A 12,348-nucleotide genomic window follows, 5' to 3' on the forward strand; every position below is an offset into this window, starting at 1 on the left:
GTTATTTACCAAAGAGAGGAAGCATAGTCATAGACAGAGAAAACAAAAAAATTGCCAAATTTATGGCTTTCGGGCAAAAAAATCCTTCTTCAGCAACAGAACACAAACACACACACACACACACACACACACACACACACACACACACACACACACACACACACACAAAATAAATAAAAAAGCAAGGGACTCTCACACAAATGGCTACTGTTTACGGGTGCTTGTGTCAAAACTGAGTGGCCATAGACAGTAGCAGTGTGTGTGTGTGTGTGTGTGTGTGTGTGTGTGTGTGTGTGTTTTCTGTTACTGAAGAAGGGCTATTTCATCCGAAAGCTGAAGTTTAGCAGTCTTTTCATTATGTCTGTCTACAACACAAAGCCTCCTCAATCTGTTGAGGAGCAAACTATCCTATTTAATGAAAACAAACAATTTTTGAAAATATAATGTAATTGGGTAGATACAAAATCTACTCACCAAGCAGTAGCAGCAGGTGTTGCCGGCATACACTCTCTGCCTGCACTCATTCATCCTAACTGATAACTTAGTGATAGCCATGCCGATGTGAAAGGCCAAACAGTGTTTACATAACAGCTGGTACATGAAACGTTTCATTTCACAGGTGGCTGTCTCTTTGATAGTATAAGTTTTGCTAGTTACAGGGCTGGTACTAGTGGTGGGAGGAGGGTGAATAAGGCAAGTCTTATGGCAAGGATGGGTACAGGTGTAGGACCCACACAATGGAGAAATGGGTACTGAAGGAGAATAGGGTTTGACAAGGATACTGTGGAGATTCGGAGGGTGACAAAAAGCCATTTCAGGTGTGGTAGACAAAATGGAAGACAGAATGAACCTCATATCAGGGCATGATTGTAGGAAATCTTAGCCTTTTCAAAGCAGATGATAATACATTGAAGAACAGGATAATACTGATTGACAATACTGAGTCTGAATGACAATACTGACCTGCTCGATGCACCCTCTTACCACCCCCTATACAAGTTCTGTAACGGGCAAAACATACTATTAATGAGAGAGCCACCTGTGGAATGACGCACGCCATGTACCAGATGTTATGTAAACACTGTTTGGCCTATTACATTGGCATGATTACCACTAAGTTATCAGTTAGTATGAATGGGAATAAGGAGAGGGCGTATATTGCCAACACAAAATATCTTGTTTTAGAGCATGCGGTGACATGACAGTCATGACCTCAGTGCCTGTTTCACCTAACACGCCATCTGGATTCTTCCGCCAAGTCCCCAGTTTCTCAGAACTCAGCAGGTGGGAACTAGTGCTACAACATGTCCTTGGTTCTTGCCACCCACCTGACATCAGTTTACAATAATTTCTTCCATCTCAGCATTTCTTCACAATAACTACTCCTTTCTTCACTCCGTTTTAGTTTTCTGTGCCTTTGATTTCCTTACCTGTCTATTTTTGCTGTATCCCTCACACCTCTGTCACATACATTGCACTTAGCTTTTCACTCTTATTAACTCATGCTCGATGTTTTAGCACTAATCTCTATCTTCCATATTACCCTGACCTGGGGTTCTTGGCGATTTTTCCAAAACTCTCCCAATTTCCTAAACATCACCAATACTTTCCCATCACCCCTCTTCCTTTTCCTTCAACCCTTCTGACAAAAAAGGAACCTCTGTAACCACTGCCTTCGAAAACTTGTTAATTTCAATACCTTTATAGTTGTGTTCTTCTGCCACCACTTGGTGAGTAGTTTTTAAAATCATATCTGTCTTGGATATCATAGTTTCAACCTCAATTTTAAAATTTTCACATCCCTGTTGCTCACTACCAAACACTTCCAGTTAAAGTTGAAGGAATAACAGTAGCTTACCTTATACACAAATCAGCCAAGACATTGATGACATTTACTTTTACTATTATATCATCTGTCTCACGTAACACACACCCCAAAAGGGATACTACATCCTTGGCAAACAGATCATTTTGAAGGCTCATCTTACCAAGTGTAATTACAGCCATGGCCTGCAGTGGAGTATTTTCCAGTGGCACTGTAAAATTATTCATGTTTTAGTACACTTCACAGACATAAAAAACCAAAGAAAATATTAAACTTACACGATTTTGTTATCTTTCTTAGCTAAAGAGCCCTGATTAGTCTAAGTATAACACACTAGCAAACCTTTCAATGCTTTGCAAATGCTAAATATGTCTAGGAATTGGATATATGACCCAATCTCCTTCTATCTACCTCTCTCTGTCCATTATCCTCCTACCTCCCCCCCCCCCCCCCCGGCGCACAACTTGTCCTCTCTGTCCATCTCCTCCTTGTCCACATGCGCCCCCCCTTCCCCCTCTGTCCATCTCCTCTTCCGTCCATTCTCTAACCTTGAGTGTTAATTATTGTTTTTGCAAACAAAACCTTGACTGGGAGTTGAATTCACTTAAAAGTGAATGGGAGAATGGTTCTTATCATTGGTGTACAGAACACGAGAGAGACCCATCTCCAGTTGCTCGATCTGTGAGAATAGTAGCTTCAGTAACAGCATTCATCAACATTTTAATCTGTGGATGGGTAGGACTGCAACATTTCAGATGATTCAGATCCTGGAGTAGTTTTCTAATCTTAAGCCAATAAACCACAGAAACCACTTCACTATTTTCTATTAAAACCAACTGTGAGGAAGAAAAAAAATGGCACTTTGTTGTGTATGTAACTGTTGTTAAAAATTACGTATAAGGAAAAAAGCATTTGAGATAAACCATTTGTCTAATGGTTTAAATGCCCTGTTATTGTAGTTAAAATTGACTATAAAAATGTTAACAAAACTGCACATTTTCACAGCACATTGTTTTCTTTCTCGCAGTTAGCTTTAACAGAAAACCAGCAAATTGTTGTTTATGAAAAAATACATCGTATGTCAGAGTGAACATTTATTAGAGCACCTTGTAAAAATTTGAAGTAAATTGGTCAAGCACTTTTCGAAATTTTTGCTAACACAGTTCCCACTTTATACATGACATATATTAGTATATTGTATTTATTAAAAATATAAATGGCCAATGTCCGTCCAAACATTGATTAGAGTATCATGTAAAAATTTGAAGTAAATTGGTCAAGAACAGTTCAAGATTTGTGCTAAGTTAACCCTTAAAAGTGTTTATTTATATATTATGTATGTAAATTCATATAATAAAAATACTAAGAATATGTAGCCTGCCTTGATCCAAAAATTTATTAGACTATCGTGTAAAAATCTGAAGTAAATCGCTTAAGAATTTTTCAAGATATTTGAGATAGCCTTTCCCCTTTGTATAGTATATTAAATAGTTATATACCATATATATTAAAAATATGTAACCAATGTCCATCTGAACATTTATTAGAATATCATGTTGTAATTTGAAGTAAATCAGTCAAGAATTGTTCGAGATTTTGGTAACAAAGTTAAACAACGACTTGTCTTTATATAGTAGTATATGTAACAGAAGACAACTAAATATGATACTCTTTTCGCAATTTTCTTCAGTAATTACTTGACTCACAATTTTCATACATTGTTCTTGGATTGTGTCTATGTGATGTCTCAGTTGTTGACAATAAGTGTCAACAGTGATGATTACATGTTGGGGAAGCAATTCGTAGTACCCCACACTGTTGCTGTTCCAAAAGATGCATAACATTATCTTCTGTGGATGCGCATAGGTCTTTATATGGGGAGATGCTGCTTTGTTTGGGCTCAACCATTCCTTTCTTTTCCTTGCGTTAGCATAAAAACACCATTTCTCGTCACCAGTAATGATACAAGACAGGAATGGTCTGTGTTGTTCATAAGTCAACTGATGACAAGCAAGCAGAGATGCACATATAGCCACCTGCTGATTTTTGTGATTTTGGCTTGGGGCATGTGGTACACATACACTCAATTTTTGAGCCTTCCAAATTGCATGCAAGTAACAGACGATGGTGGAATGATCACAGTTCATCAGATTGGCCCTATTTCGAGTACACTGATGTGGATAACTGAGGATTAGGGGTTTAAATGGTCTTCCTCAAACACCAAAGTTCTTCCTGACTCTGGAGAGTCACTAAGGTAAAAATAATCCTCCTTAAAACGAGAAAATCATATCCATGTGGTGCTCTGTTCAATGGCATTATCCCCATACATGATGCAAATGTTTTTGGCTGCCTCTGCTGCTGTAAACCCTCTACTGAACTCAAATAGAAGAATATGTCGGAAATGTTTTGATTTCTCCACCTGGCACTCCATTTCCACAGATCCGTGCACTATCTCTAAATGACAAAATGAGAATATGTAAACCCAAACTGCAGTATCATCAATTACTGCATTGTGGCACATAGCATTTCATGGCCAGGAATCAGACAGCATTCAACTCATGGTCGATAGGCGGTGGCACCAGCTCCACTTAACAGTGCAGGTGCAACCACCCCTAAGTCGCTTTGTTGGTAACCCCTGCAATGCCAGCCAGCATACATACAGAAAATAGCAACCTACTGACTACAGGCCAATCATGCCATGCCACGCCACCAAGGGCTCCCCGGTGGCCTGTGTACTCCTGCATGCCTTGACTAGTTAAAAAGTGCACGCTCCACCATGGACGGCAGTGCAAAATCAGGCTTTAGTCTCACAAAGTGTTTGGACTCATCGTTTGTAACTATGGATATATACAGACTTGAATTGGTAGTGTTGTATGATTGTGATAGGGACTCAGTGTACAATTCCGTCAGACAGTGTTTGTATGCAGAGCTTGAGTGAACTTCAACTGAGAAATTAAACTCGTTTTCCCACTCACACCTCCAGTCTTCATTGTTCCACACTTCCCGGATACAACACAGATAGCAACAGTGAATAACAAATAGAAAATGACAATCAATAAATAAATCCACAGCAACCAAAATACCAACACGCAAAACAAAAGTGCTACAGCCTTGTGCCACCATAATGTATTAGTGTTGTTCCTGTGTAATGTTGTTACCAGGCCTGGTAAGGTATACTAGGAGCATGAACAGCGTCAGGTGCTGAGTGGTCACTGAGAAGGACAAGGAGATACTGCATACTCATATGAGACACTGTTATCAGCACTTGACATTCGAAAGGGTTTCCACAGTGGATCTCCATTTGGCTGGCTGGTCGAATCGTATAATATTTACATTTGTGTGATATTTAAATGTGCAGTGGCCTGATGTTGGACTGCTTGGGAATATGAGAGCATGCAACTGTCATTAGAGAGCAAGTAATGGACTCTCTGCAACATTATGAGTCATCCCACACCATTGGTCAGAGACTAGCAGCAGACAGACTACGAACTTACCATTCCAAGTGTATGATAACATTAGTATTACAACACTGATGGTTGCATTTGGTGTGACGCCATGCATGGGAAGCAAAGACTGTAGAGGAATGACATCGCATTGTGTTCAGCAGCAGATCATGTTTCCGCACAACCCCGGATGACCATTGATGGCAAGTATCGTAGTGACCTCAGAAGAAGTACCACTCTTCAAATATTTTGTAGAGGCAAGTGACGTTGAGAGCCATTAGATTGTGACTGGTAAGGACCAAGGGAACTCTGACAGCACAACGGTATGTCATAGGCACACTTCATCCACATATGTTGCCTCCCATGCGACAGTATCATGGTTCTATTTTTCAACAGGACAATCCACATCCACACACGGCTTGCGTCTCTATAAACTGTCTGCGTAATGTTGAGGTATTCGTGTGGCCAGAAAAAGTATGGATCGACAATTCCTTCTGCTGTGGAAACAACAGCATCTGTTACAACTACTGCAGCAGTAGCAACAACAATGTGCAAAACAGCTGGGTTCACTTTTGCGATATGAGTCACAAAACTGCAAGGCTTATCCTGCAAGTCTAATTTTGTACGTGCATCCGCAAAAACAAGTTAAGATGAAAGCATTAGCATCTTCAGACCCATCACTCGATATGGCTTTACAAATTGCGCAAGTACTTGAAATAGCCACTTCCGCTCACGATACATTTGAAAACAATGTTGATGTATGTAGATTATCTAGTAGCCAATGTTGACAATACACTAATTTCAGACAGTTACAGACACCATCTCTAGGACTTAAATCCACCACTACTCCATAAAGTGGCCAATAATTTGCGCAGCTAACCGTTGCATTCAGAGAAGCACCAGTACAGATAATTTCACTGTCGTAACCAACATGAGAGACACACAGTCACTCCTCCATATCGTTGCCTTCATGGCTTCATACTGCTACATTACAGAAATCATGTCCGGAGAGTTGTGCGAAACACACACTACCAGTCTCTCACAACCTGAGGTGCAACACAGGCCACAAATCAGTTCACTTAACTAGTTTGTGCCTGATCATGTGGCCATCAACAACAGAGCTATCCCAGCAGTAACGAACTCCAACCAGACTGATGAATCAGCTAACCATCAACACTCAGTAGATGGAGATTCAGATGTACATTTGGGCTGTAGTGTGACTAATCAACTGGCACACACAACAGCACACTCATGCCCCCAGTCTACAGAAAGCAGAGTGGCTATTAACAATGTGCAGTGGCCAGCAGATATCACTAACAGGACCAAATAAAGTGTCAGTAATTTACAATCAAGTAGCTCTCACACTAACACTGCCAGTAGTTAGTTTAATAGTAGCATTAACACATTTGGACTAGGCACTCACATATTATTTGAGTTCCAAATCGACTACAATAACTCCATTTAGTAATCTGGTAACTTTAGTGGTAATCATGAGAAAAGATTTTAAGGCACACATTATGTTAAAATAATCAGTGTAACCACACTTATGCTGAGCATGAGCAACCTCAATCACAATGTGCTGTGCTGTTCAAACACAGCTACAAGAAAAGCTTGCAGATGATCAGACTGAGGCAGACAATATATCTGAAACGAAGTGCTTAATTCCACACACTGTTCGCTGCATTTCAAGTGCACGTTTTCAACTTCTTGCACATGTGGCATTATGCCATAATAAAGAACCAAACATGAGATGACATAGTACTGGTACTCCAAGAAAATTTATATCCCGAAAACTACATTGAAAAGCTTAATATCAGGTCGTGGCCTACTTCACTAGGAATCTGGACATATGAATGTGCAGTTTAAATGTGCACATTTTAGTATGGGTCACGAAATTTCGATGCTCTTGGAGTATCATCTGATGTCTTGTTTCTTTTATGACATAATGTAAGATCTTCTAATGTTTTACACGCATGAACATATGGGCTCCCTACGACATCGTAGCTGCGCAGCAAGCGCGGTGACGCGTCATCTGGCACTCTCTGGCAACTGCAGAAACGGACCTATTTCTAATAGGTCGCGGGAAAATATTCTGAATGGTGGTTTGATAAGCTTAGCTATCAAAGTAAATTTCATTTCACACAAGCTGAACTATGTGCAAGAATGTACAATGAATTTCTTAAAACACAGAGTGTTTGACTCTCATTTAAAAATCAACTCTTTGAAGACGAGCCATTTAGATGAATTATGAGCCCAGAAGATCAGACATTTATGTTGTTATTAAAAATTTTACTGGCACATTTGTGTGATATATTGTAACATTACGAGTCAAGATAGCTGTAACGGAAATTGAATAGCGTAAAGTTATCATTAAAAACGCACGCCGCGCGATTTAATTGAATAGCGTAATGTTATCATTAAAAACGCACGCCGCGCGATTTGTGATGATTTGGTTGGTCATAATAGTAGTAACATGCTTTTGAATACAATTAAAATATAACGGCGATACCTGTTTAGTGTTATTGGAAACAATATGTAGTAAATTAATGAGTAACGTAGCCGATCCTATAAGAAGAGATGAAATTGGGCATATTAAGGTGTTTTGCTTTATGTCGACTAAGCCCATGATACGGCGTCTTTTTTTCCGTTTACTCTTAGAAAAAAAAAACAAATAAGTAACGAAGTGCTAAGTGTGCGTTGTGCAAAATATAGGGGTGAATTTTAAATCGCTACAGTGTATAATCAGACTAACAAATGGACATTCAGTTACGCGAAATAGCGGACAGCGAAGTGTGGTCATTAAATTGAGTACACCTACAGGGCGGTCAATTCCGGGATAAGTCTATTCGCATCTCACGAGGGACGCGGTATTGAGACCGGTTTTTTTCTTATTATATCACGGAGAGCGGGCTTCAATTTATAAAAAGGAGAAAAGCTGTATCATTATCATTGACTGTTGGTGTTAAGCAACCAAAACTGTTCATCAAAGGGTTTCGGTGAATGAGTGGTGAATGCAAAATGAAACTGTGAACGAAGTTATATTAAATAAAGCAGAAGAGACAAGACAGTTTGGTCGTATCTGTTATTATTCCATCAACTGTAACATTTCTTCTCGTTGTACGAAGCCTTTATAGACGATCGTTATGACAATTTGCTTTGAAGGGATCTCGTTACGAGTTAAGTTTTGGGGACCTGGTCAACAAGGGATAGTTCGTAGATCATAACTACTGCAGCTATTCTGGAATCAGGTGCTACCGTGACCGTTGTGTGTTGTCAATGGCTTAAGGTCATCATATCTCATGCTCTAAGATCGACGTGCCTTTCCTCTTGGTATAACGGTGTCTCACGGTAACAACGACAACGCCGGCGGCGAAGGAAGATACGGTAGAAGTGGCGCCCAACGTGGGGCTCGATCGAGGATTGCTGCATCGAGTCGAGTGTCATCCGGATTCACGAACCCTAGAGTTGGAAAATATTGTAGCAGCCAGTGAGTCTGTCCAATGAAAGAGGTATTCTTCAATAATCGCTAAAAGTGAGCGATACTACCAGGTATGATTAAAATAACTGTATAATTATAAAAAAAAAATAAGTTGAGACTTGTGATTTCGGTAGATAAATATATATAAATACATAGTGAAAATAAGTGTGTGTCTTGGTAGTGAATAATCATGTCAAAATGAACGAAAAGAATACATGATAATGTGCAGTTGAGTAGAGTAATGAGTAGAGAGAGAGAGGAAAGTGAAGAGGATATGGATGATGCATCCCATGAGCTCAATCTGGGACAGGAGACATGTACATATAATAATACAGTTATTGATTTAGAGCCGTTAGGAGATTCAAATACAATGATAAGTAAGGTAAGCAGCGTGGGAGAACATAAAGATCTTGAGGTTTCGGAAGTAGATCAGCAAGTTGATCCTCAAAATGGAAATATTAATCAAAAAATGTTTGATATGCTGGTATCAATAAATACTCAAATGGGTGTAATGAATGGAAGACTTGGTTCACTAGAAAAAGATAATAAGCAATTAAAAGAGGACAATCAAAAGTTAAACGAAAAATTTGAGGCCAAATTTGGTTCATTAGAAGTTAAAATGGATTCTTTGGAAAGCAAACTGAACACCTTTGATTATAAACTGGAAAATACTAAGAAAGAATTAAAGGCGGACTGGGAGACTCAATTAAATGCGAAATTTGGAGAACTAGATGTAGAGTTTTCTAACACCTTAGAAAGGCAATATAATAATTTAATGGGAAAACTTCATGACGTAGAAAAGAAATATGAGGTAGTTTCGAAGAGTTATGATGGCCTGTCCAATAGGATGGTTAAGTGTGAAAGCAGCTGTTTCAATGCTAGTGCACAGATAGAAGAGCTTTCGAAACAAATAATCGAGTTTGAGTCCGATGCGCGTAAGGGGATTGACAAGTATTTAGTAGATCAAACTAAAAGACTTGACGAAGATCTATCTGAATGGATAGAAATAAAAGAAAATGAAATTGTAGACATAGTTAAGACTACTACTGGATCCCAGCCAAATGAAAATATCAATGAGCACCTAAGTAGAAATGATGAATTAATTAAGCTCTTCACTAGTGAAATTCAGAAAATAAAAGAGAAAATAGTTGATGAGTTACCTAAATGGCAAAAGGAAACCAATCATAAATTGGCGGAGTTAGAACGAAAGTCATCACAAAATTTGTTGACAGAGGACGAACGTTCGGAGAATAGGTCGAAATACAACCGAACATGTGAAAATACGAAGTACAATTGTGGTGAAAATTTGCATTGGGAAGTTGATGATTCAGTTGGTAAAGATGATGATTCTTTTGGTCAGCAAGGATATTTGTCTTCTTTAAAGGTGGAGAACAGCATTTTTAAAAGTAGACAATTCCCAACATTCTCCACTGAAAAGAACAACCTGCATCCGAAAATCTTTATCAATAATTTCAAAACAATATTTCCACGTAGCTGGTCAGAACACGACCGACTTCAATTTATAGTATCCAAAATTACCGGAGAATCCGCATTATGGACCGCTGAAGTAAGTGAAAGTTGCCATACTTGCGCTGAGTTTGAACAACTTTTTTTGGCTAAATACTGGTCGTCGAGTAAACAAGAGAAATTAAGAAAAGAGGTTTACCAACCTGAGTATTTCAACAGTAAAAGGAGTACTTTAAAGCAATACTTTGAAAAGTACATAAATAAAACACGTTATTGGAGTGACCCAATTTCTCACAAGGAAGTGATCAGAATTTTGAAGGGAAGGTTGCCCATAAATATACGTGAAAAGTTAATAAATGTTCCTGACCACGATGTAGAACAGTTCTTGTCGGTGATTGACTCTATAGATATGATTATGGAAGACACAAGACAAATGAGTAGTAATCAAATGTCGACTCACACTCATAGTAATACGAATAATTACAATAATAATAATAATAATTTAACGTATGATAATAATAATACCGAAAACCAGGTCAAACCCGCATGACAGGAGCGTGGACAATCTTCATCCTATGGTTGCAATAAAAACAATTATTATAATAAATATAGAAGAGATACTTACTGTGCTAGAGGTAAACCTCGATATGGTGACGTGAATGTACATAGTAGTGATATTAATAAGAGTAACAGGTACCCAAGTGATGAACCCAATTGTATTCGACCTTGGGAAGATAATTCGAAGCATAATGTTCATCGGCAGGATGGAACAAATGCCTCGAGTCCTCATCCAGCACAAGGAGTTATACCAATGGGCGAAGGAGCCTCCAATTTGCGACGAGGTGAATACCATAACTCGGATCATACTGTACGGATTGTGGAAGTTCATGAACCCCCACTGATGACTCAACGAGATAGATTAAACTAATACCAGTCACCAAATGCCTTCCTAGGATGACTGGAAAGGAGAAGGAAGGCAGGCATCAATTTGAACTGAGAGTATTAAGTTACAATAATGATCAGGATATAAGGAATGAATTAATTGAAGAAAAACCTGAAGTTTCTCATAAACGTGGACAAATTTTACAGGCAATAATTCCAACAAGTATAAATAATGTTGATGTTGAAATATTAATTGATACTGGAGCAACTATTAGTGTCATGACGCTGGACTGTTTAAAACAGATAAGCCGAGGGGTAAAAATACCCACTTTTCCTATCACAGGATGTACCGTGTCTGGCGCGTTCAGTGCAAAAATGCAAAAAGTTGTAAAACAGGTACGTGTCGACGTTACAATCCGGGGGGCTCAAATAGAAAGTACATTCCTGGTTGTTCCTAAAATGACAGTACCATGTATCTGGGGTTGGGATTTTTTATGTGAGACCGGTGCAATCATTAATTTAGAGAAAGGTGAATGTATATTTAATTCCAATGGTAATGTTTTGACAGCCACCCTGAGAAAGGGCCGAGTAATTCCAAATCAATTGTGTATGAATCTAATGGTAAAATATATCAGTATTGATGATGAAAATGTGTATGATATCTGCCTTATTGAATGTTCTGAAGAAATGATTGATAAAATGTCATTGCAGGAAAAGGTGTTAGAATCAGAATATTTATCTGTTATCCAAAGGGACGAACTGTACTACTTGTTGGAAGCATATCAGTCGATTTTTAGTAAACGTCCGGGTATAATGAAAGACTCTGAATTCCATATAAAGATGTATGCACATAAACCCTTTTGTCATACTTCCTATTCTATCCCATGGACAAAGAAAGAAGTAGTCAGAAAGGAAATCAATAAAATGTTAGAATGGGGTATTATTGAGCCCTCAGATTCCGAATATTGTAACCCTCTTGCGGCGGTAATTAAACCCAATGGTGACATCAGATTGGTGTTGGATGTCAGAGAGATCAATAAGATCATTATACCTGTACAAACGTGACTGGAGAACCTAGAAGAGTTAGTACAAAAGTTTTATGGTGCCCGCTTCTTAACTTCTTTGGATATGCGTAGTTCATATTGGCAAACTAGAATATCGAAAGAATCTAGAAAATATACTGCATTCATTTTTCTGGGTCGAAGTTACCAGTTTACCGTCATGCCATTTGGGTTGAAAATAAGCGGTGGTGT

The 12,348-nt window shown here is 38.7% G+C and overlaps 1 protein-coding gene across 1 annotated transcript in view; it reads right to left on the minus strand.

The window, feature by feature from the left end:
- LOC126175711 (condensin-2 complex subunit D3-like) overlaps nucleotides 1-12,348 on the minus strand; it is a 157,391-nt gene that overhangs the window by 36,389 nt on the left and 108,654 nt on the right. Inside the window, exon 7 of the mRNA XM_049922644.1 lies at nucleotides 1,859-2,036. Within this exon, the coding sequence (XP_049778601.1) occupies nucleotides 1,859-2,036 (178 nt within the window). The remainder of the gene's footprint in view (nucleotides 1-1,858; nucleotides 2,037-12,348) is intronic.

Source organism: Schistocerca cancellata, chromosome 3, assembly GCF_023864275.1.
Source record: "Schistocerca cancellata isolate TAMUIC-IGC-003103 chromosome 3, iqSchCanc2.1, whole genome shotgun sequence".
Taxonomy (NCBI): Eukaryota; Metazoa; Arthropoda; class Insecta; order Orthoptera; family Acrididae; genus Schistocerca; species Schistocerca cancellata.